Source organism: Musa acuminata, chromosome BXJ3-11, assembly GCF_036884655.1.
Source record: "Musa acuminata AAA Group cultivar baxijiao chromosome BXJ3-11, Cavendish_Baxijiao_AAA, whole genome shotgun sequence".
Lineage (NCBI taxonomy): Eukaryota > Viridiplantae > Streptophyta > Magnoliopsida > Zingiberales > Musaceae > Musa > Musa acuminata.
In genome coordinates, this window is record NC_088359.1 from 29,912,167 (window position 1) to 29,935,421 (window position 23,255).

The 23,255-nt window shown below is 40.6% G+C and overlaps 5 protein-coding genes across 9 annotated transcripts; all 5 read left to right on the top strand.

The window, feature by feature from the left end:
• Nucleotides 1–2,860: 2,860 nt before the first annotated feature.
• Nucleotides 2,861–3,754, top strand: LOC135652559 (probable E3 ubiquitin-protein ligase ATL44). Its single transcript, XM_065173572.1, has one exon. It carries the CDS (start codon nucleotides 2,900–2,902, stop codon nucleotides 3,476–3,478), a length of 579 nt encoding a protein of 192 aa, XP_065029644.1. The 5' UTR covers nucleotides 2,861–2,899; the 3' UTR covers nucleotides 3,479–3,754.
• Nucleotides 3,755–10,568: 6,814 nt separating this feature from the next.
• Nucleotides 10,569–15,786, top strand: LOC135652732 (DNA polymerase delta small subunit-like). 3 transcript variants are annotated; one of them, XM_065173925.1, is made up of 15 exons: nucleotides 10,569–10,721; nucleotides 10,828–10,957; nucleotides 12,088–12,194; nucleotides 12,296–12,422; nucleotides 12,546–12,653; nucleotides 12,847–12,962; nucleotides 13,037–13,120; nucleotides 13,273–13,341; nucleotides 13,535–13,606; nucleotides 13,760–13,851; nucleotides 13,928–14,055; nucleotides 14,233–14,334; nucleotides 14,408–14,475; nucleotides 15,366–15,459; nucleotides 15,559–15,786. In XM_065173925.1, the coding sequence occupies exons 1-14, from the start codon at nucleotides 10,647–10,649 to the stop codon at nucleotides 15,423–15,425; spliced, it is 1,338 nt and encodes a 445-aa protein (XP_065029997.1). In that variant the 5' UTR covers nucleotides 10,569–10,646; the 3' UTR covers nucleotides 15,426–15,459; nucleotides 15,559–15,786. The 3 variants fall into 3 exon arrangements, with proteins under 3 accessions (XP_065029997.1, XP_065029996.1, XP_065029998.1); XM_065173924.1 differs by having other exon boundaries at nucleotides 15,366–15,666; XM_065173926.1 differs by having other exon boundaries at nucleotides 12,850–12,962; nucleotides 15,366–15,666.
• Nucleotides 15,787–17,426: 1,640 nt separating this feature from the next.
• LOC135652679 (uncharacterized) lies at nucleotides 17,427–18,422 on the top strand. Of its 2 annotated transcripts, XM_065173814.1 has the most exons (3): nucleotides 17,427–17,663; nucleotides 17,791–18,133; nucleotides 18,284–18,422. In XM_065173814.1, the coding sequence occupies exons 2-3, from the start codon at nucleotides 17,792–17,794 to the stop codon at nucleotides 18,371–18,373; spliced, it is 432 nt and encodes a 143-aa protein (XP_065029886.1). In that variant the 5' UTR covers nucleotides 17,427–17,663; nucleotide 17,791; the 3' UTR covers nucleotides 18,374–18,422. The 2 variants fall into 2 exon arrangements, with proteins under 2 accessions (XP_065029886.1, XP_065029885.1); XM_065173813.1 differs by having other exon boundaries at nucleotides 17,434–18,133.
• A 325-nt stretch (nucleotides 18,423–18,747) lies between these two features.
• Nucleotides 18,748–22,931, top strand: LOC135652678 (protein VACUOLELESS GAMETOPHYTES-like). 2 transcript variants are annotated; one of them, XM_065173811.1, is made up of 5 exons: nucleotides 18,748–20,323; nucleotides 20,419–20,545; nucleotides 20,633–20,822; nucleotides 21,881–22,064; nucleotides 22,301–22,931. In XM_065173811.1, exon 1 carries the CDS (start codon nucleotides 18,749–18,751, stop codon nucleotides 19,439–19,441), a length of 693 nt encoding a protein of 230 aa, XP_065029883.1. In that variant the 5' UTR covers nucleotide 18,748; the 3' UTR covers nucleotides 19,442–20,323; nucleotides 20,419–20,545; nucleotides 20,633–20,822; nucleotides 21,881–22,064; nucleotides 22,301–22,931. The 2 variants fall into 2 exon arrangements, with proteins under 2 accessions (XP_065029883.1, XP_065029882.1); XM_065173810.1 differs by having other exon boundaries at nucleotides 21,673–22,064; nucleotides 22,301–22,930.
• On the top strand, nucleotides 19,649–22,543 carry LOC135653016 (probable serine/threonine-protein kinase PBL21). The gene is made up of 6 exons (XM_065174424.1): nucleotides 19,649–19,653; nucleotides 20,419–20,545; nucleotides 20,633–20,822; nucleotides 20,913–20,924; nucleotides 21,817–22,064; nucleotides 22,301–22,543. The coding sequence occupies exons 1-6, from the start codon at nucleotides 19,649–19,651 to the stop codon at nucleotides 22,541–22,543; spliced, it is 825 nt and encodes a 274-aa protein (XP_065030496.1).
• Nucleotides 22,932–23,255: the final 324 nt, after the last annotated feature.

Below are 23,255 nucleotides of genomic sequence, written 5' to 3' on the forward strand. Positions count from 1 at the left end.
TCCAAGTAGAGATGGGAATCTGAAGGTAATATAACAAAGCCAATTACCTCTCATGGAGTTCATCTTTCAAGGTCCACTAGTGGATGGATTCATGGATCTATAGACAACACGAGATGGAATGATTGCACAAGTGGAGCCTAACAATTTGATCCCTTCCATTTCATGTCACATCTCATTCTGATAGATTGAGCACCACTGCCATGGCATTGTGGCCTACCAAGAAGGCCATGTGGTGTGACTCAAAGAATCCATCCATCATCATGTGAGAGAACTGGTGATCCTGGCAAAAGCTCAGTTAGGTGACTCGTTCACTACTTTAAGACGTGTGTGAGAGGTCAATGTGATCCACTATCTCATGCTCTCTATCTCTCTCTCTCTCTCTCTCTCTCTCTTCCCAGCTGAAAAGCTACCTTGATGAACATGGTGGTCTTCCTACTTCTTCTTCACATGCATCCTCTTCTTTCGTTTTCTTCCAGAATCGGGAAGTGATGCCGAAGATGCATGCGCTCGACATAATGCCTGCAGATTTGGCGAGGAGCGACCATCATGCATGCATCTAATGAACTCCATGATTTCTCTGTCTACTTATGGTTATAAGCCAAGGTTTGAACGCACATAAATGTCGATCAAAACAAGCCACTCTTGAGTTGTGTATCCTTCATGGATGAGCAGCCTAATATTCTTGAAGTTAGTGAGGTAGTAATGCATCCTTGAAATTACAATCGTTTGGTTGCAGCAGATACGGATGTGATGCCAAGAAGCTTCTCCATACGTAAATGATTAGTCGCGAAGAAGCTTGCGGATGGAAGGACAAGACTGCGAGCTTGTGCTGAGTGGAGTTGGTGGCTTATCATTCCCATGGTCTGGAAAGTGATCATAGCACATGTGGACGCAGTGCCAATGGGAGGAAGAAAGGCTATCCCTCTCTAACTGATCTTGGAGCAAAGGAGAGAGGATGTGTCAAACAGATAAAGATGGAGAGCAACACTCTCTTGTTTCTTTCCGCAGATGCATGCATGCTGTTCTTTCCATGAATCATCTTTTTGCCAGTTAACTGCTGCCATTGATGAACAGGAGAAAGTCCTTCAAAGTCCTGTTGAATCTGTCTCATGGTCGAAGCAAAGTGAGAGAGAGAGAGAGAGAGAGAGAGTTGCTGTCATCACACTAAGAGATTTCAGCTGCAAGAATGGCACTGCCACTGCACAAAGGAATGGTCTCTCACTTTGCCGGTAGAGTAGCTGAGGATTCCTTCTTTTTGCTTGTCTGATACTGGATTTTTTGTGCTCCAATCAGAGTGGCAGTGTCTTTCAACAAAATCTGATCTGATCGATTGGGTTGGGAGAGGAAAGAACTTTCCATCAGCATGATATGTTGAGGATCTTCCACTTGTTTTTGGTATCAAGGGCCTACTTATACACAACATGCAGCATAGACAAAAAGCTTTCATGAGTGGTAGGGCACTTGCCCCAGATGGATGCCAATCACCATGTTGGTGGAACAGTATACTTGTTGATCAAAAAGTTTATGATGTTAGCTTGGTCCAACATAGAAATCCTTGTCCAAGTTGCATCATGTTCTAAGGAATCCAGTCCTACTATTTCCACACAATTCTCATGTGGAGGAGGAGACGAGACGATGGAAGAGAGAAGCAAGTCATGATGACGACTTGCAGGTGAAATAGTTGAGTTGCACCCATTACAATATCTCCATCATACTGAAACATGGAGGGAGAAAGAATCCAAGTTCCACAGTGACACAGCTCCCACTCCCAGATATGCCTTCTTTTCTCTCCTTGGAGCTCTGAGTCTTGGATTGCCAAGTCATGCACCAAAGCGAAGAACAGAAACAGTGTTTGATGTCTGACTAAATGCAGAATTGTCGACCAGTTTTGGCACCCTTTGCTCAATCTCTGGCTCCTTGTAGACAGGTGTGTGTCTGTATGAGGAAGCCGAATGCAGGATTAAAGGGATGTTTTTTGCATCCTTTTCTCAGAGTTTGGCTCCTTCCAAGGATCAGTGTTAGATACCCTACACTCTTGTGTTCTAAGTCACATACATCTTTCCCGAGAAGAAGACCAGTGTTTGGATACCCTACCAAATGCATCCTTCTCTCAGTGTCTGATTCCTTGTGAGGCTTCGTGCATATGATATAACTCCAGGAGTTTGCATGGCACATACATCCTGGCTTTCTCAGCACACAGAGAGAGAGAGAGAGAGAGAGAGAGAGAGAGAGGTGCAGACTTGAAGAGAAGCTCTGGCAATCTTTTTTCTGACACAGCTTTCTAACAATTAATTATCCTTACTGTGTCATAAATTCCATATATTGGATAATTTTTTTATATGTATATGCACATATTAATTTAGTGACTAAGATATTTGTTTTAATATTCAAATATAATTCTCTAAAACTCTGGAATTATGTGTTTTTGTGACACAGCTTTCTCAGCACAAAGAGAGAGAGAGAGAGAGAGAGAGAGAGAGAGAGAGGGAGAAGCTCTGGCAATCTTTTTTCTGACACAACTTTCTAACAATTAATTGTCATAAATTTCATATAATGGATAATTTTTTATATGTATATGCACATATTAATTTAGTGACTAAGATATTTGTTTTAATATTCAAATATAATTCTCTAAAACTATAGAATTATATATTTTTTGTGATGTGTGTCATTTGCCAATGACATTTCCGTCATTAAATAGTGGTTTTAAGGGTCTTTCCGTCCTACAAATTTTGGGTTGTACCAATGTGTGTTTCTTCCACAAAAGAAGGGGCCTTTTAGTCAATTGATATTTAATATTTTCTTATTTATTAATCTTTCTTAAACCTTTATATATTGATGCGAGAGGTCGCAAGGCTTCTCGATCCCTCCTATAACCCCTTCTCCGTTCGATGAGTCGATGCCACGGGCGGCGAGAATTCTGCAGGCGAACTCCGGCCTCTTGCCGGCGGCTGAGCCTCCGGAGCCGCTCTCGGTGGACTCTGACATGGTGGTGATCCTGGCGGCGCTGCTCTGCGCCCTGATCTGCGTCGTGGGGCTCGCCCTCGTGGCTCGCTGCGCCTGGATTCGGCGGTCGGCCGGAGCCCCGCCCGCGCCGAAGAGCAAGGGGCTCAAGAAGAAGGCGCTCAGGGCGCTGCCCAAGGTGTCGTACGACGCCGCGGCGGCGGGCGGCGGGGGGCTCGCGGACTGCCCGATCTGCCTCGCGGACTTCGTGGAGGGGGACGAGATCCGCATCCTGCCGCAGTGCGGGCACGGGTTCCACGTCGGGTGCGTCGACACGTGGCTCGTTTCCCGCTCCAGCTGCCCGTTCTGCCGCCGCGAGCTCGTATTCGCTGCCGCGGCCGCAGCCTCCCAGCCATCGCGATGCCAGACGTGCGGAGCACGCTCCGGCGATGCTGCTGCGCCCTCCGCCGCGGCAGCAGCAGAGGAATTGGCGAAGGCCAGAGAGGACGGCGATGCCAGTAGGTTCCTCACCTGAGTCCTCCTCTCTTTTCTGCACTTATTTAAGTGAAAAAGATGTAATTTTTTCCCTCTCTGTTTAGGGTTTGTGCTGGTGATGGCTTAGAACGCCATGTGTTTGTAAATTGATGCCTTAGGATTGTACAATATGTAGAAATCAAACCAAAAGATGGAAACAAGAATTCACTTTCTGAAGTGAAGCATCTTGGATAAATCTCCCCTTGTAAATGCCCATTGTAGCTAAAAGAATGTGTCTTTTAGTCCAATAAACAGAAAGAAAGAGCTTTTCTAGCCATTTGATGCCTTCTTTGAGTTTGAGTAAGAAAAGCTCTTCCTCCATTGTACATGGATGCTGGACATTTATCAAAGAATAAATGTAAAGAAAAATACATTGGAATTTTCACAATGAAGCCAACGGAGGTGGGGTTGTGTGACTATTTCCTTTCTCTTTACTTTCCTCTTTTCCTTTTGATGATTGCCTATTTAAGGGGACTAAATTGAGGTGGGAGCATAGATTAGAGGAGGAGGGGGCAGTTGAAGGGGAGGCATCATTCATCAGTTGAGGAACGTGAATTCTACAAATTTGGTGCCAGTAGTAATTGCAGTAGGGCAGTTTTTGGGACCTACTTGTGGATCATTTGACTGAAATTATTGTGATTGGGTGTAGGGGGCACACTTCAAAATGCATTCTTTTTTGGTTGGAGGGAGATTAGAATGAAGCCTGACCCTTAGTTATTTGTTTGGTTATATCTTATCAACTCAAAGTTTTGATATGCTAGTATTATATCTTTCAATCAAGTACCTTTATCTTGACATGGCAATTTTTTTGGCTGCCTGTTTCTGTATTCTCTATCTATCCAATTTTCTACATTAAAATTCACAGGGAGTTGTGGAACTAATTTATTGGGCTGAAGTAGCTTGAAAGAGATAAACTAGTTTGAGCCTGATCATACTCACGGTTGTAGAAGGAAGCAATGGTATGAAAATGTCATTTTGGAATGTGATATTAACCCAGCAAAATGGGATGATCTTGCTTGTGGTTGTGGTTGTTGGATCATGAGTTAATATAATTCATGATGTTCATCTTGTATGAGGTGAATTTGTTACTAACACCAGCCAACCAATAAAAGGTCTGGCATCCAAATGTGTCTGGTTGTATATGGAGGAATGCCAGATAATCTTGTTTGTGCCTGTGGTTGTTGGATAATGGGTTAATATAATTTGTGTGATCATCTTCTGTGAGGTGAATTTGTTACTAACACACAAGCCAACAGAAAAAAGGTTTGACATCAGATACATGGGTGCAAGAGAAAGAGTCTCCTTGTTAGAGTACAGGCTTCTCTTCTTATGAAACAAAGAATTGATATTTCAATATGGTTCCAAGAGCCAAAAGATGAGGTGAAATGACTAGAACAATATTAGACAAAATTATCTGCCTGCTCTTCTATCAATTATCTAAACTTTGATATCTCAGTGACAATACCTTACAACATGTTCTTACTAATTTTACGGATCTTATATTGGAGATACAGCAGTATTTTGAATGATTGAAATACCATTAGACTAAGATATGGCGGACTAAATGTTGGGATTAAGTGAAATCAATGTGTCGAACCTGAAAACAATACCTTGATTTTTTGATGGTAAGACATACTCTTCTAGTTATAAATAAAAAAGATTCAAGTAAATAATCTCTGTTGTTTATGCTTGCTATTGTTTGTGAGTCTCTGGGCCTAATAAATACTCGAGGAAACAATACTTGTTTGGCTATTTGTCATGCAACTGGTGCTGCAAGCTTTCTTCACCAATACACTTGTTTCCATCTTGCTATATTGGAGCACAAATCATCCAAATTAGTAAACTAAGGTTCAAAGCTTCATAAGAAAAGCAAGAATCTATTTTCTGACCTCATCAATTCCAAGAAAGTTATATTGAAGTTTTACAATATATTCTCAGATGCAGTATGAGCAACTGGTGCAATCGAATTGGTAAGACCACATTAGAATTTATGTGGGCAACTTGGTTTATATAGACTAAGTTTAACACATTTAATGCATGGCTGATACTGGTGACAAAAGCTTTCCTTATGTGTTTTGATTAGAACATGTTAGTCCTTATATTTACTCATGTCTATTGAAATAACCCACCTTTTGCATTTGCTTGTTTGCACAGTTTGAATGAACACACAAGCTACCTTGACTCCATGAAAGCATGACAAGGCTTTATAGTGTGATAACACTAAAAGCCTGCCTGGCCTTTCCAAAGATTTTGGTTGCAACCATCCCATTCATGGTTCAACCATTCTTCTGAATTTATTGGTGGCTTGCCAAGGTGTGGAATTAAAATAAATCCACTGGATAGAAGGTCAGGTAGAAAGCATGGGATTAGGATTAATTTATAATACTGTTAGACCCATGTAATCAATCAAGCTTTCTATGGTAAGCGTCACTAGTGTCCTTGTGGCATGTGGTAATGATCAATGAGTTTTTTAAGGAAAATTTTCATATGTACCCTTGCCAAACACCAAAATATCAAATTTTTTCCTCAAAACTTTAAGATGTCATGCATTGCACCCTTTAGAAGGCAATGAACTTTCAAAGTGTATCTGCCATCAGAGACTATTAATGTCTATTAGAAAAGCAAGGTTAAATGAGCTAGTTAAGTTGTAACTGGGGTCAAAGATGACATTTTTCTTAAACAGAATTCATTAATGTCAACCTCAATCACTCTCAGGTAACATAACCTTTCTATTTGCTGAAGTCTATGCCTTTTATCAGCAACTAGTGAGCCTTCCCAATCTTAAGAAATATTTATAAAGAAAAAAATCAAAGACACATGAGAAACAAACTTTATAATTGTTAGTTTTAGGGATTTCTTATAAAAAGAAAACGGGTAAATTTTTTCACAAATCATCAACTGTCATAAGGTCTAAGGATCTATCTAAAAAGAAAATGGTTAAAATTGTTCAACTATCAACTGCAGGGTTACCCGAAAACACTAAATAACTTGTTATGAGAAATAAATATAATATTTTCGTATTGGTATCGATTCTTATGATTTTTTTTTGCTTGCATATATATTTATATATAATTGACTGAAAGTGAAAAAGATGAGAGCAGAAGAAAAAGTGCACTCCTTGGCATGAACTAAGTAACCCCTTTTTTTCCCAGTACAACTAAGAAATAGTTTTATTCGAATAGGATAACTAAGAATAAGTTTGAAATGAAGGTAACAAGAGAATGCAGTGGTTAATGCGAGTAAATACTGTTTACATGATGCTTTGTGCATTACTTTTTTTTCCTTGAAATATTTATCAAGATGCTTTGAAGAGAACAACATATTTGATTTTGCTTTGTATCCTGATAACTTCAAATGACTTTTCTTTCCTGTCATTAGGTATATATATCCTCAAAATGCTGGGTAAGCAGCGATTACTGTTGTTACTTTTGTTGTCAGTTTTGTAACTCACATAACTGCAAAAGCTTATTAGATAAAGCATGAACAGTGACATGTATTCCCTTTATATTTTATCATGTTAGATTGTTAAATGAAGCTCTAGTATCTCCTTGGCTCCACCCTGCAACACCCTGCAATAGCACTCTGAGTGGTCCACTTTTAGCGGTCTGCAGCTGTTTAGTCCATATACTTTAATTCCTGTGGAGGGTCCTTACCTAAGTTGGCATTATGAGCTTCCTTTTTGTCTGGTCCTCCTTGTTCATCTTAATATTCGTTACTTCATTTCCAATCCGTTGAGATATATCTTGGCAAATCCCTCTTGGTATCTTGACTGGTTCTCCAACTTTGTATATGGACATTGACAAGGGTGTAAAATGGATTCGTTGGGACTAGAAAATTAAAGTGGAAGTTAAGGACAAACTAGTACTTTTCAGTATACAGACCTTCATGGTAATCTTGCCAGAACTGCATTAGGTGACCCATAAATTCTGAGGATTTAAATTGATTTAAACACTGTTAAGAAATGGAGTGTTGCCAAGAAGAATATTATTAAAGATATGATCAGAACCAAAAACATGGGTAAGATGAGTTTTTTTTTTAATATTCTGAAACCAAAAAACTAAGTCAGTTACTTGATAGATGAGTTGTATAAGAACAAATTTTTTTTTTTTTTATAGCATCAAAGGAGAGGATGGAAGAACAATTTTTTTTTATCTTTGGGTAAGATTTAAGGGCTAACTATATATTACCCGATGTAATTAGACCTTCGTAGTATTTTGGTTTCTAAATTATAAAATTTAATATTGGAATTCATATAGTTATGAAAGGAAAACATCTAACTTCATTTACCCTAGTGTCGTCAGTTTTACATATTAAGTACAAAAATGATAGACAAAAAAATAATTTCAATGTCTCAATTACGTTTTCAATGATAACGGACGATGGCACTGCTTTACATCTGCATCGATGTCGATGCAGTTGTCCAGCAACATCGATGCTTATGCATCTACATCGTCCTCCTTCTCCTCTCCCTTTATCTCATCTCTTGTCATCGTTCTTTCTCCTCATCCATAATAATTAATCGCGATCCTCTAGTGATATCATCGTTTGTCGCCATTATGAAATGTTAATTTTTTTTTTTTCATCGTTTTTGTGTTTCTGTTAGTAAAATAGATAGACGTTAAGATAAATAGAGTCAGATGTTTCACTTTCATAACTATAGAGATTTTTATATAAATTTTTTGTCTAAATATCGGAATATTAAAGAGATATAATAACATAGGATAATATGTAATTAGCTCAAGATTTTATAAACTTAAATCCTTGCTCAAGTCCCTACCTTTTGTCAAACTCTAGTTGTCCTGATAAATGTCCTTGCATGTTCTTATTGATCTCCAAATGTTCCACTGGGTGTACACCCATTATCTTGAGTTATATTATCACATTTACTGCATCATTTCATGTGCCGCAGTAATGTCATGATTTTTTAGTATAATCATACCTGATCTAGTGGCCATTTGTTCCATTAGAGTATGAGGGGAATGTTCCAATGTACCAAATCTTGTGGGGTTTGCATGCCTGACTTAGTGAACATCTTAATTCCAACCATCAAACCTCAATGCTTCAACCACTGTTGTCATGTTATTGGTGGCTTTCTCAGTGGTGGTGAGGAATAAGAATCAGAATCAAGAATACATGGTCAAACCTGTAAAGGAGTGGCCATAATCAATATTCTTCTGCTGTTATGCCAAAGCAGGCAATTAATTGAGCATATAAAGCCAAAAGGCTACAGGTCTAGGTAAATCTAACTCTCATCATCTCTCAAGTATGAGTGGGGAAGGTGAGAGCTGAGAATGGAATAACAGAACACTCAAGTTTAGGCTTTGACCATCATCATCTCCTGTATGACAGCTGAGTATATAATATACATGGCAGCTTAATCACAAAGCTAGCATATTATATACATACAATGTTGCTGCTTGTCTCCTAGTCTTAGCTGTGACCAACTTTCTGCATTAAACCATCCTCTCCAAGATTAATATTCACTTCCCTTAATGAATTCTCCCTAAAGACTTAGTGGGTTGGTGAGTTGGCTTGATGTCCAGTCCCACCTTCCCAACTCCTTGAGACATCCATATCTTGTCCTCTGCATGACCTCCTCCTCATCTTGCCTCCTCCTAGGGATGTCCTTCACTATCTCGTTGGCATCTCTTTTATGTGTAATTTGATTAGTCTTCCTTGTTCTTCTGTAGTAACTTAAAGTTAGCATCTGTTCTGGTCATCCTGATGTATGACTTGAGGAGGATGAAGATTTTTTTTTTCTTTTGCTTAATCAATCTTCAAATATATGTTGGGGGTTACGATTTTGTTGTTGTTGTTGTTGACTCTTCAAATATGTGCATTATCTACTAATGGGTTTATGATCAGTAACAGGCATTCAGCCTCTGAAAGATTGACCTCAAAATTGCATGAAGGAGAAGTCTGCAACAATGAAAGCTACAAGACCATCTTAAACTGATGTTTGCCTACAGAAACAGACTCATCATCTGTGAGTTCTACAGCAAGCAAGAGGAGACAACAGTAAGCCACAAAGATCAAGTTAAATGGTACGTCAGTTCATGAGCAAAGATCAAGTTCAGCTGTCTGTGTACTGAACTTGAGAAGTCAAACGCATGGCCAAAAAGTTCCACTTATAGAACAGAGAATACAGTAGTCCACATTCTCTCAGATTTCAGTCCCCGTCTTACTCTCGAGGAACAAGGAACTGAAACAGGATTCCTATTAGAACATTCTCTCAGATCAAGCACTCACTGAAACATATCCTGTCACACAACAATATAATTGGCCATGATGATCTGAGAGGAGCGAACTGTTGTGCATTCATGGTGAACAGTAACATGAAAATTTCTAGTGTCCTTAGACTATAATCATGATGGGTTAGTAATTATCTCTTTTAATTAATGATCATTAGTATTTTGTTTTTTTCTTTTTAAAAATTATATTAAAAATTTTTATTTACGAAAGTAAAATATTGAAATCTTTATCAAAAGTCAAAAAGATAGTTTTATAAGATTAAAAATTAAAAGAAAAAAATAATTTTGTTGAAATAACGAATCAAATATTTCACTTTCGTAAGTATAAAAATTAGGGATAATTAATTACAATGGATAATATGTTTCACTTTCATATTTTATATGTATTTTACAATATTCATATGATTTGAGGATGAATTTGGTGATGAGATTTATTTTAATGGTGTATCATGACCGTTTATCTCTACCATCGGTGGTGATGAGATGGATTTGATGATAGATCACGACCGTTTATCTGGTCTGAAGGCCGATCGAAGCCGTTAGATTTATTTTAATGGCATATTTATTGTTTCATTATGATCTGATGATAGATACTAATCATCCATTAGTTTTCAAGGACAAATGCACAATACAATTCTGATCGTTCAGCAATGATAGATGCCGATCTCGACCGTTCATTTTTCAACTCAGCGGATCGGGTACGAGTCGGGAAGTCCCAACCCGGTAACGTCAGAGTGATGATCGTGTCGCTTGGGCCCAGCTTATTCATTCCACGCGTCGATCGACTACAAACAGATCACAGTGTATTGTGATTTTGATTATGGAGTCGATCCGCTTCCCTCTGCCCATAGCAAGTAAAGGGGGCGGGAGTGGCGGTCGCAATTCTGAAACCCTTCCCCTCTCCTTCGTTTTCCCGCCATGAAAGTAGACGTCGAGATGGGCGGAGGAAGCCCGAAGCTCTTGGAGAGGAAGCAAGCCGTCTACAGGAATCTGGTATTCTCGGATCCTTACGTCTCCCGCGTCTTCTGATCCTTGTGTGGAACTTTGGCGATTTTTCCCCTTTTTTTTTCCTTTTTGATCTCTTGGGGTTTGATCGCAGGATGAGAGGTATGAGATCCACGGTGAGACGTACAAGGGGCAGCAGTACAGCCACATCTACTTTACTCGGCTACACTACATGAGGAATCTCCTTTATTCGCTCGTCCCTAAGTGGAAGCCCAACCTCCCTGGTGAGTCCATACAGCTCTCTGATGACTTGCTGTGTGTGGAAGTTTAGGTTTTGTCTTGAAATCCCTTTACATATATCTCGATATCATGTTGTTGATATTAGATAGCGGATTTAGCTTGGTTGTCCTGTCATTCTTTTTTAATGGAGGTGACTGTTTATTGGATCATGCAAGTTCCAAATTATGTTGTGCACATATTGAGGCACTAAGATGAAGAAATGGAAAATGCTTCACTAGGTATTTTTCAATATGTAAGTTTTCTGATTGGGCTGGTCAAGCTTGATCACATACCAATCATCTTTAAGGTTCTTGTTGTAAAATTGTGTTTTTTGAATTAGAAAAAGTTTCTCCAGGTTATCTCTCTGAGTGCATTTTAAAAGACAAATAATCTGAGTGCCTGCTACACAGCAAAAATTTCAATTAGTTCACAAGAAAAATGGGCTTAATGGAAAAAGTTGTATTCTTTCTGCTATATGTTGGCACTTGGAAGAACTCAGACCTTCCTCACACTACCTATCTAAGGGTATATATTTGGTTTCAGTTAAAATATTTGATATAGTGATATCACTACAAATCAATGATGTATGAAAAAAGAAATTCAGCACTGCTATTCATTCCTCTCTTGAGAAACCTGATGTGATTGTCTAGTTCAGACTAGTTAAGGGCCATATTTAGTAGTTCAAATTAGAGACCTCATTGTAGCGGTTGCTGTATCAATCAAATATTCAAATACTGTGAATCTACTTAAAAGCCTAGGCGAAAAGAACAGAGTATGGCTAAATTGTGTTTTTAGTTTGTTTGGTGTCATTAGGTAGATGAATGCCCGCTTCAAGGCCTTTCACATATTCATTGAAACATTCCTCATGTCACAAATTGCCTCTGCAAACATGAGATATATAGAAGGAGTAAGGTTCTACCATATGTGCTTTATGGATCTCTTAGGGTGGTCAGATGTGAAGCTATCATACTGGCTGCTAGGTGACTTCACGATAATATGGTTGTAAAATTACCTTACCGATACACTTTTATAAGTATTTGCTAGGATGTATTTGTTACAAATCTGAAATTATTGTCTAATCACTTTGTGCAGATTTTTTTTTCAGTCTCAGCTTTCGCTTTTCTTTTTTTTGCAGTTAATACAGTTTTGGGGCTTGAAGAAGAGAAAGAATGCATCATCGTGGGCACAATATACAAGCACATGAAACTCAAGCCTTCTATTCTTGATGAATACTCTAAGGAGGTGAAATTACATCAGCGATACCATTTTGGTTGAAAACCATAATAAATGCCTACTTATTCTCTTGGAATATACTTCCCTTTTGACCTTGTTTGTGTATTCAGAGATCTAAAGTTCCTCTGGCGAAGCCTCATAACTTTGTGCACCCTGATGATCATCTTATTTTGGAAGATGAAAGTGGAAGGGTTAAACTAGCTGGAAGTTTGCTCGATCCTTCAGCTTTTGTAACAGGTTCCACATTAAATAGCTTATTATTTAAGGTTTTATATAGATCTTATGGTGTAAGAAAATTCTTTGTAATGTATGTATAGAAACGATTTCCCTTGTTCATGTAAGGTGTTCCCTCTCTGGCAGGAATTGTAGTTGCCCTACATGGAAAGGAAACTAGTGAAGGCAAGTTTTTTGTTCTTGATATGCTGGAAGCTGGTCTACCCCCACAGATCGATCAGCCACCTAGCTCGAGTATTGTACCATTTGACCTTTTCTCAACACTGTAAATGATGAGTATCTGAACTAATATTTATGTGATGTCTTTGTTGGGAATGCAATTATACTCACTGGCAAGTTAGAAAGTAAAGCTTTAGCCTTAAAGGCCACAGTTCTGTTTGATTTGTGTACTTCTTTTTTGATGTCTAATATCTCAATTTTGCTGCAGCAGAAGACAAATATGTTGTCTTCGTGTCAGGATTGAGTATTGGGAGCAGCACTTTCAATCCTCTTCAGTTCCAACTTCTTGTTGACCATATCACTGGGCATTTAGGTGATGAAAATGTATGCTCGACCTATGTATTATATATTTTCCTGAAATCAGTATATGGAATAACTTATGAAATATTATACAACAGGAACAAACCTTTGCATCTCAAATAGTTCATTTTATAATTGCTGGGAATTCCGTACAAATTCTACAGGGACTTCTTAATGGTCAGGTAGTACTCAAAATCTTCATGCCCATATATATATACTTTTGAGGATATGGTATTTCATTTAACTTTTATCTTTCTATAACCTGGTGCATGAGATTCTTTTGTGAGGTTTCTGATGATTTTTAGCTTGCCTCTTGCGAGCATTTTGGTATCAGACAATTGCTCCGAGGGATCAGTCTACCTTAACTGAACCAATTAAGGAGCTCGATATTTTATTAAATCAGGTATGGATTCTTAAAATACAAAGTTACCAATCCATTTCCTAGAGGAGCATTTTAAGATCACCTTTCAGAACAGAAATTTTTTCATAGTGTAGAATCTTATTGGAATTTGTAATTCATCTTTTTTCTTGTCATGGTCTAGAGAGTTTAAACGAAAACATTGTCTTCGTCCGACTTACCTATTATGTGTTTGCAGCTTGCAGCAGCTATGCCTGTTGATATAATGCCAGGACCTAGTGATCCAGCAAACTTTTCCTTACCTCAGCAGGTCTATCTACTTTTCCATTTTGGTGAAAGCAAACATCTTGTGCTAACATTCACCGATATATATTATTGTCTTTGTGGATGTGTGGATAGAAAAATATGCATTGTTATGTATTAATTACTTGGTTCATGTATTGATTTATGTTATTTTTATCAGCCCTTAAACAGATGTTTATTTCCTGGAGCATCTGCCTATAATACATTTATTTCATGCACTAATCCTCATCAATTTGAGCTGGATGATATTCAGTAAGCAGCGAGAATCTCTTGTAGTCAACTATGTCCATGTGCAAAACAGGAGCTTAACAGCGGTGGTGATGTTTAGGTTCCTAGGAACATCTGGACAAAATATTGATGATCTTTTCAAGTATTCTGAGGCAAAAAACAAGCTTGAATTTATGGAGAGGACATTAAGATGGAGGCACCTGGTACCAACAGCTCCAAACACCCTTGGTAATATTACTCTAGCAAATCCCTTTTTTTAATTACCTAAGTGGAACTGGACATGCTTACAGCCTTGAATGAGAAGTTAGCCATTTGTTTCTTCTGCTGAAGACTGATGACAGTTATAATTTCATTTGCTACACAATTTTAATGATTCTGTTAGTCTTCCCATGTTTTTGTATGTAGGATGTTATCCCTTCACCGATAAAGACCCTTTCCTCGTTGAGAGCTGTCCACATGTTTATTTTGTTGGTAATCAAGATAAGTATGAAACCACGTTATTACAAGGTAATTTCATCGGGTCTTTTTCATGTTAGGTTTCTGTCTCTGGATTGATATAAACTATTCTGCTTCCATGCAGGGTCTGACAACCAATCTGTGAGGCTTATCTGCATTCCAAAATTTTGTGAGACCGGAGTTGCTGTCATGGTATGTTCCTGTGTGCTGGTTCATGGCTTCAAAATTTCTCATGTCAATTGAGGTTCAAAAACCTGTTTAGTATGTGAAAGAGAATCATAATTTTTTTTTTCCTTCTGCTAAAATGGTTTTATGTTGAGAAGACTAATTTAAAACATCACGAATGATGATATTTAGAGTATTATTACTTGCATGTTTTAATGCTTAGGTTGTCTGACACTTTACTGTTCAATAGCTATGCTAATATTTTACGGCCCGTTCCCACAAACCATGTGCACAGTTCTCATTGCAGCCAATCTTTTTTTCAAACTATACATAAGACTAAAGTTCTTAGTTGGACTTTCAGTAGCAAAAAGGTTGTCATAGGACTTTATTGCAAAATATGGTGACAAACAAAACCAAAATTCAAAAGGCTCCTTTGTTGCATATTGGTTCTAATGGTTCTAGTGATTCTGGGATGAACAAAACCAAAATTCAAAAGACTTCTGAAATCCACATATACCAACAGTTGACTCATGCTTCATTCTACTCCAGTTGGGGGTTACATTCATCCCAAAATCACTTTTAACATAATGATGCATATAAATAAAATCTTGAGAAGGCAATCAAAGTGCACATGCGGCTCAATTTTTAGCCTAGTTGACTCATTCCTAACACCATAAAAATCAACTAACCCTAGGTTGCAGCATCAGCGTCGGGCACACCTATCTCCTAAAAGGTTCTTCGATTCCAATTTGCCATCAACTGAATGAATGAGATTTCATGTATTCCTCTTTGTTAGGTCCATCTCTGCTGCAACACTTTTTTAATTGATTGATGTGCTTTACTCTTTGATCGGTATATGCATCCAGTATTTTCATTGGTATCCTTTCATCTGTTAACTTTTTTTGTTTTGCATACAGCTAAATCTGAGGAATCTTGAATGTCATTCTCTCAGTTTCTCAACAGGCTTGAATGTGTAATCTATTCTGGCACATACAATATGACAAAGAACTGGTTGTCTTCCATCATCTTGCTGATTGATTAATTATAACTGGTGGTTAATTGTAATGCTTGTCCTTCTCGTGTAACAAAAACGTCTAAATCTTGTACCAGGTTTTGGCTTCCAGCAACCCAGTTTCATATTGTTCTTCTAACTTATGCCAGGCCAACCTTCTTTCGTTGGTGTGGCAACAAAGTGCAACAAGCCATTTGTCTTCTGCATGCTGTGATCAGCGTCTGAAATGTATTTTTGATATTTCTGATGATACTGTAGAACCAACATTTATCATCTATCTAACAGTATATGTTGGAAGGCTAATGTTGGAAGGCCAAGGTTAATTATATATTATTTTTTGTAGTTAGATCTTTTTAGTATTTTGATCTTTAAATTTAAAAAATTTATGTTAAAATTTGTATAGTTATAAAAGTAAAATATTTAATCTTATTTATCATAATATCGTTGGTTTTATTAGCGAAAGATATGATAGATGTAAAATTAGTTTAAAAATAATGAGTAAAAAACTAAATTTAATATTTTAGTTTTTTTTATATCTTAATTAAAATTTCTTAGTTGATTTTTGTGATGGACGGTGGTGTAATTGAGATTCTTGAGATATTCACTATGTTAGTGTTTTATGAGGTTAAGGGGTTGAAGGTGGGGAAGGGGGTGCTCGAGTGTACAATGTTCCTTTGCGAGTTCGAGGATGATGAGGAGCTTTATCTCCTTTGTTGTAGTTATAATTTTTTCTTGAATTGCATTGATGATGCTTAGACTCATCTCTCACGTAACTTATATATCTATCATGTTAGCCTTACCAAGCAAGACGATGATAACAAACTTAGCCTACTATCTACAGTCACCCTTGCTACAAACATAATGAGTCTTCAACGGAAAATTATTGCCTAATCATAGGATCATGTCATCGTTGTTGTGGACCCACGATAGTGGCGACAAAAGAGGAGAGGAAGAAAGCAGTCACAAAATTGGCACCGATTAGAAGCTAGAGGCAACAACCCAGTCGTAATTCGAGTGGCGATCGATGAAGCTCTTACAATCTCATTCAATCGAACATTCCGAGGTCTAACCGATGGGGGATGTAGATTGGTACACCCTTTGCTTATCAATCTCCTTTCTCTTCCTCCTCTAACATTGCTCTGCATCGACGGGAGGGACATTTGCGTCAACACTGTTCAGACTGTTGGAGCTTCGTTGGTCACCTACCTCTTCCAATCCGTGCCAATTCCGTGACTACGCCCTTTTACTCATTTTCTACAATGGGTCCATTACGATGGCAACATGATCTTGTGGTGAGGCAGTGGTTTCGAGCTGAAGATCCGTTGCATCTATAGGAGGAGTGGCTACAGATAGTAAGTCGAGGTTGTCATTAGCGACTTGCTCGACGAGGTTGGCATGGCAGACGAGACAAATTATGTGAGAGACGAGCTACGCGTCAATGTAGTCCAAGTGAAAAATATGATTGCAACAAGGGGAGAGGTGGAGCTCATCGTCGTCCTCGAACTCGCTAAGACACATCATACACTCAAGCACCCTCTTCTCTACTTTCAGCCCCTTAACCTCATAATACATCAACACGAAAAATGTCACGATGATTTCAAGGCTCACGTCATGTTGTTACCGAGGGTGGGCTACGCCGCCCCTACACGGTGGTCATAGTTAATTATAATATAATAAAAAAATATATAACTGACATATTAAAATTATTATTATTATTATTTTTTACATCTCAGGGTGCCATAGTTTTCGCAGATCCTACGGCAGCAGGAAAAGCCGATGGCGGCTCGGATGTTGCAGGTGGCCCTCCACTCCCTACCATCTTGGCTGGTGTTGTAGTCTTCCTGCTTCTCTGCTGAGTTGTTGGTTTCACTGTAAGCCCACCTTCCTAAGATCATTTGATTCTGTCTCCGTTCCTTTCTGTAACATCTTCTACAACTTGTACTGCCGCTGTTTTCCTGCAAAGTAATTGCAACTTATGGAGCTTCTTCTCAGGTTTTGTTTGAAGTCGAGTGAACATGGGAACGTCGACTGACCGAGCAAAGCACCACAAACCTCGCGACTCAAGTTACGACTTGAACAGCGACCGGATTCAAGCTGCCTCCCAACGGCTATATTCCCGCATTGACGAAGCGACTCCTCCCCCGCTATGAAGGCTACCATCGAGACCACCGCCATCACCACCGCAGCGCACGCTCTCCCAACGGTCACTCCTCCCTCCCTCTTCTTTGCCGCTTTGAGCACCGCACTTTCTCTTCCTCTGTCCTAAACGGTTCTTTCTCTCTGTTCGATTCCATCTGCTCCGCCTCATTCATTTGCGAGATCTAAGACAGGATGGAGACGGCGAAGGTGCAGCACGTGAGCAAGGCGTCGTCCGACGATCTCCTCCGCAAGTTCGCCGAGCTCGACGACGGAACCCCGGCCGGCCCCTCCGCCCTCCTCCGCCACGCCTCTCCTCTCGTCACCAGGAAGAGATCCAGGCGCACCGTCTCCGCCGGCGACGAGGCCGTTAGGGCAAGGAGGCGGAGGAAGAGCAAGGGCGGGCTGGCGGAGCGGAAGTCCCTCCTCCCCATCTCCAATCGCACGCCCGCTTCTCTGCTCCTCAAGATAGGGATCCGTCGGCCCGAGGACGGCGCCCCTGGAATCGGACTCGTCCTCGCCATTGCTCTTGAGAAGGTGACGCGGCCGGCCCATAAAATTGGAAACATTTTCACTTACATCCGTATCAGATTTATAATTTCGTACATACATATATATATATATATATATATAGTTTTTCCAATAATACTTGTCGTTAATTTCGTGTTTTCCTTTTTCCTTTTACAGACGTGGCGTAAGACTGTGGAAGGTGCATCGAAGGTGTTTGTAGAAAAGCACCACCAGAAACATGTTCGTCTTATCAGTGACATGGTCTGAATCGACCATAGCACTCTCTCTCTCTCTCTCGCTTGGGAGCAGCAACGACCATGAGATTTCTTCAAGGAGTGCTTTAGCATGGCTAGAAAAGTCAACCTATGCTTGGAAGGAAGAGAAACCTACCGATTGACAGATCAATCCGATCGCGCTTGCTGCAAGCTCAAGGTCAAGAAACTTTTCTATTTGCGCCAGCTGTTCTAAATCGTTGACATTTGGACCATTCATCTCTCAGAGCATGTGCACCGGCCACCAGATCCAGCTAATATATGTTCTTCTCTCTCAACTTTGATTGCTCCTCGCATTAGCAGTAACGTTATATAGAGATCGATGCATGATCGCTGTAGCTCCATCTCACTCTGAGATAGCAACAAAGCCATGGGCAGGCTCGGCCATGAGCTGGTCATCGCCCATTTCAGTCACCCCCACCCTTTGGAGCTCACCTCCCTTCATCGGCAACCGGCGACCTCCTGCGCCGGCTGCTCTCGCGATCTCTCCGACCGCGCCTACTCGTGCAAGACATGCGGGTTCGCGCTCGACGTATCCTGCGCCCAGATGCCGCAGCGCGTCCGCCACCCGGCCGACGCCAGCCACAGTCTCACCCTCCTCACCGCCGGTGGCTCCTTCCGCTGCAACGCGTGCGGCGCCGACGGCTCCGCGTTCTTCTACCACTGCGGCGAGTGCAACCTCAACCTGCACTGCTCCTGCGCCGCCATGCCGCTGTCTGTGGTCCACGCCGCCCACCTCCACCCTCTCACCCTCTTCTTCTTTCCTCACTACGAGAACAGGGGCTTCTCCTGCGACATCTGCGGGCACCCCGGCTCGTACCAGTGGGTTTACAGCTGCGCCATGTGCGGGTTCGACGCGCACGTCGGGTGCGCGGCGGCGGAGGAGGCGCAAGCGAATCCCCCATGGCACGATTCCGAAGGCGGCGGCAGCGCCCCACATTTAGCTCTGCAGAAGATGGAAACCGGCGTGGGTGTTCGTAAGATCGACAAACGCAAAGCAAAGAGGATAGCGAAGAGAGTTGCCGTAACAGTGGGGACGAGCTTAATCTGCACTATCCTATAGAATAATGTGCTTGCGTTTACTTCAACGATCTCAAACCTGCAGCAGTCACAGAGAATTCCTCCTCCCTCCGAATTCCAACAGATCGCTTGTATGTGTTTGCTTCGATGCCACTGACCTATAAGACTTGCTTGTTGTTGGTCGATATCTTTTCCGGCCTGAGAAGGCGAGCTCTTTCAAGTTGAAGTGGAACATGTTGCAGAATGGTTTATGCGGTCAGTGATCATGATGTGCTTCTTTGTGACTTTCCATGTGTTTCCTGTTGCACGTCGCGCAGCAAAATCTCACCCAAAAAAGAGCTTCTTTTTCTTCTCGCCTACGTGCCCCGTCCACGCCGAAGTCTTCGATTCGCATACCAGTGATTGGCGCGGTGAGACACGGCGATGTAAGCCGACCTCATGTGGAGAAGTTACCATCCTCCGTTCGTTTCCCTTGCCGCAGTAGTTTCTTCTCTCTCCCTGCCTTCTTTTTGTGGAATTGTTGCTCGAATCTTTTTCGATATGCATATATCTTAATGGGGGGAAGTTGTCACGGGGTGTGGAACCGATCGCTGCTGTGGCCTGCAATCCTACCAGATTCCTTGTTTGGTATTTGGTACCCAATCGTTGCTTTCCTTTTGATCTTTTCACCGATAAAAAGGTGGTCTTTCGTTGGCTTCCTGGGAGGGGAGTGAGAGGCGAGGGGAAGAGGGAATCAGGGCCTTTGGGAATGTAGGTGGTGCGGACTGGGGTCGCTTTTGGCTTTGGGTCGGGTAGTGGGTACTGAGATCGCTGCTGTAGATGAGCTGCTTTCCTTGTTTCGGCCCTCGCCGGAGGGAAGCGAGCGGTAGAATCAATGACAGCGGTGGCTCCCGATCCGCTTCGACATTCGTCGTCGATTCTTCCTGTGGGTACACTCCTCAAAACTAGATTTTATCATTATTTTGCCCTTTCCTTTTGTTGATTCTAACCTTTTGTTTCGCATTCTGGTGATGGCGACAGGAGTACATCTGCAAGAAAATTCACCTTTAGGGATCTCGCAATAGCCACCCAGAACTTTAAGGAAACCAATTTGATCGGGGAAGGAGGCTTCGGAAGGGTTTTCAAAGGGCGGCTTGATTCGGGCCAGGCAAGTTATCTCTATCTTTTCTGGTACTTTAGATTTTTGATCTATCAAGATCATTTGCTCATCAAAAAATTGGACATTGGAGTGCAGGTGGTGGCCATCAAGCAGCTTAAGCACGATGGACCTCAGGGGAGTAAAGAATTCTTGGTGGAGGTTCTCATGCTGATCATGTTGCGGCATCCTAATCTTGCGAGTTTGATTGGATACTCTGCCGAGGGAGATGAGAGGCTGCTAGTTTACGAGTACATGCCCGAGGGCAGCTTGGAAGATCACTTGTTTGGTAAAGCTTATTCTTTATCTTCTTATATTGTTGATCCAATCTCTATTAGATTTGCTTAACTCTAGCATTTGATCGGCAATCATGTTTTAGGATCTGATACTGGTTTGTGTTGGCTGTAGTGGAAGATACTGATAGTCTACTACTAAGCACAGGGGCAGTGCATCAAATAACATTTGCCCCCTTCACATGTTGTGGCCTTGATTGATTCAATGCTCTGGCATATGGTAATGGACTTTCTCCGGGATCTGTACTAAATTATCTGTTGGAAATGACCATAATTTGGAAGGTGGAGCAAAGGGGAATCTTTGGGGGCCAACGTAGTTTCTTCCTAATAATTTCTTAAGCTGGTGGGGCAACCTATCTGCCTCCTTTTGCCTCTCCTTTTGAGAGTTTGACCTTCCCTATTGAGCAACATTATCTCTGCCCTCGGTTTGGTTTAGCGATAAAAGGACAGACTTAGATAAAAAGAAATTACAACCCTTGTTCGAGAGGAATAAAAAATAATGAGATCAAGAAAATGGTTTCATTTTCTTTAGAGTGGACTATTATAGTGATTCAAATGATAGTGTTCTAATAGATCTTGAACTATAGTATACTATCAATGCCCAGAATAACATAGTAAAAAAAGAATCTGGTCTGTATCAAATATTTGACTTTCCTTTTAACAGCCTCATATCATTTGTTGGACACGCATAGATGTTACAAGTTTGATGGATTAGATGACTCTCTCTGCATTATTTCTTGTTAGTATATGCCACTTTTTGATTGTTTTATTAATTAACTGTTTGAGTTCTTTAAGTTGACTGTTCTCGTTATGTTCTTCACAAATTACCGGTGCTTGTTCATTCAGATCTATCTCCCAACAAACCACCTCTTGATTGGAACAGATGAGTAAATATTGCTCTTGGTGCTGCAAAAGGGCTTATGTACTTGCACAATGTTGCAAGCCCGCCAGTTATTTTTCGGGACATGAAGTCTGCAAACATATTATTAGATGACGACTTCAACCCTAAGCTCTCTGATTTTGGACTCGCTAAACTTGGTCCTATCGGTGACAGGACACATGTTTCAACGACAGTGATGGGCACATATGGCTACTGTGCTCCTGATTACGCGATGAGTGGTAAGCTAACCCTGAAGTCTGATGTAGACAGTTTCGGTGTGCTGCTTTTGGAGCTGATAACTGGACGACGAGCTTTTGATCCTTCAAGGGCTCGTGCAGAGCGGAATTTAACAATATGGGTATGTCATGTCACTTCATTATATTCTGATTTGCTTTGCATTTTATTTCTTGTTGGTATGTCAATTCAATTTATGGTTCCTTCCATGTATCTACACTGTTCAAAGAACATGTTGGTATTGCAATATATGTTGGCAAGTTTGAGGCTTCCTCTTGTTGGAATGCTGACAAAGTCCAATTCCCTTTTCCATCTCTAGAATTGTTGCTAATGACTTACTTGCCTATGTCTTTCTTTCAGTTTCGTCCTTTTCTCAATGATCGGAGGAAGTTTTCGCAGTTAGTCGATCCATCTCTAGAAGGACGATATCCACCACGAGCCTTTCATCAGTTGGTTGTCATCGCCTCAATGTGTCTTCAGGAGCAGGCGCATGTTCGGCCTATCGTAGCTGATGTCGTCTTTGCTCTAGACCATGTGGCATCTCAGCCCTATGTCCAAGGATCCGACTCCAAGATCATCAAATCCTCTCCATCCCCCTCTTGAGAACAAGGAAAGGGTACAGCCTCGAGAGGAGTTTGGCCCGACAATTCACCAAGTTGTGGCGTGGCAAGTCTACAGAACCAACAATATGGATCAAGGGATTGGGTATGGTACATTGCTCATATAACCAACCACATGTAACTGCTGTTTGAACCTTCTCAGGCAATGATCATTAGATACCGGTATCACCTCGTCAAGGATAATTAGCCGATGTAAGAAGCCTTACGACATCGGTTTTGTACAGGTTAAACATGCTTCGTGTTCTCAAATCTGATGCTTATGTAGAAAGAACTATGGTATCAGTTGAGATTTGCGATAATCCGCTGAGATCCATGGATGTTGACATCAAGATCTGTATGCATCTGGTTTTTGTCGATAACTAGTGTGTACATATACATTGTTTTGATTAAGTCTTATAATATGTTGTCGTTCGTCAAAACTCTATAATTTCCTTTTAGAAACAATCATAAAACACCTACAAATGCTTATTAAAATTGTACACAAATAAGAAAATTAAGAGCCAAGGAAGAATTAAGTCGAAATTGGTCCATGTACAGAACAGGAGACCTATTTGATCCAATGCTAAAAGATCATCAAACCCCGTAGGTTGAATAAAAGTAATGAGAGTTGAAAGAGTGGCCGTTGACTTAACATGATCGACATCTAAGGGTCAACGGGCAGGCATCATACCAATGTTAGTGAAGGAAGCAAGCAC

Coding starts and splice junctions, on each gene's coding strand:
- LOC135653016 (XM_065174424.1), top strand. Junction 20,546..20,632: donor GGCGGCTTGATTCGGGCCAG/GCAAGTTATCTC, acceptor ATTGGAGTGCAG/GTGGTGGCCATCAAGCAGCT. Junction 22,065..22,300: donor AGCGGAATTTAACAATATGG/GTATGTCATGTC, acceptor TCTTTCTTTCAG/TTTCGTCCTTTTCTCAATGA.
- LOC135652678 (XM_065173811.1), top strand. CDS start 18,749: ATGGGCAGGCTCGGCCATGAGCTGGTCATCGCCCATTTCAGTCACCCC.
- LOC135652559 (XM_065173572.1), top strand. CDS start 2,900: ATGCCACGGGCGGCGAGAATTCTGCAGGCGAACTCCGGCCTCTTGCCG.
- LOC135652732 (XM_065173925.1), top strand. CDS start 10,647: ATGAAAGTAGACGTCGAGATGGGCGGAGGAAGCCCGAAGCTCTTGGAG. Junction 12,654..12,846: donor CGATCAGCCACCTAGCTCGA/GTATTGTACCAT, acceptor ATTTTGCTGCAG/CAGAAGACAAATATGTTGTC. Junction 14,476..15,365: donor AGACCGGAGTTGCTGTCATG/GTATGTTCCTGT, acceptor TTTTGCATACAG/CTAAATCTGAGGAATCTTGA.
- LOC135652679 (XM_065173814.1), top strand. CDS start 17,792: ATGGAGACGGCGAAGGTGCAGCACGTGAGCAAGGCGTCGTCCGACGAT. Junction 18,134..18,283: donor TCGCCATTGCTCTTGAGAAG/GTGACGCGGCCG, acceptor TTCCTTTTACAG/ACGTGGCGTAAGACTGTGGA.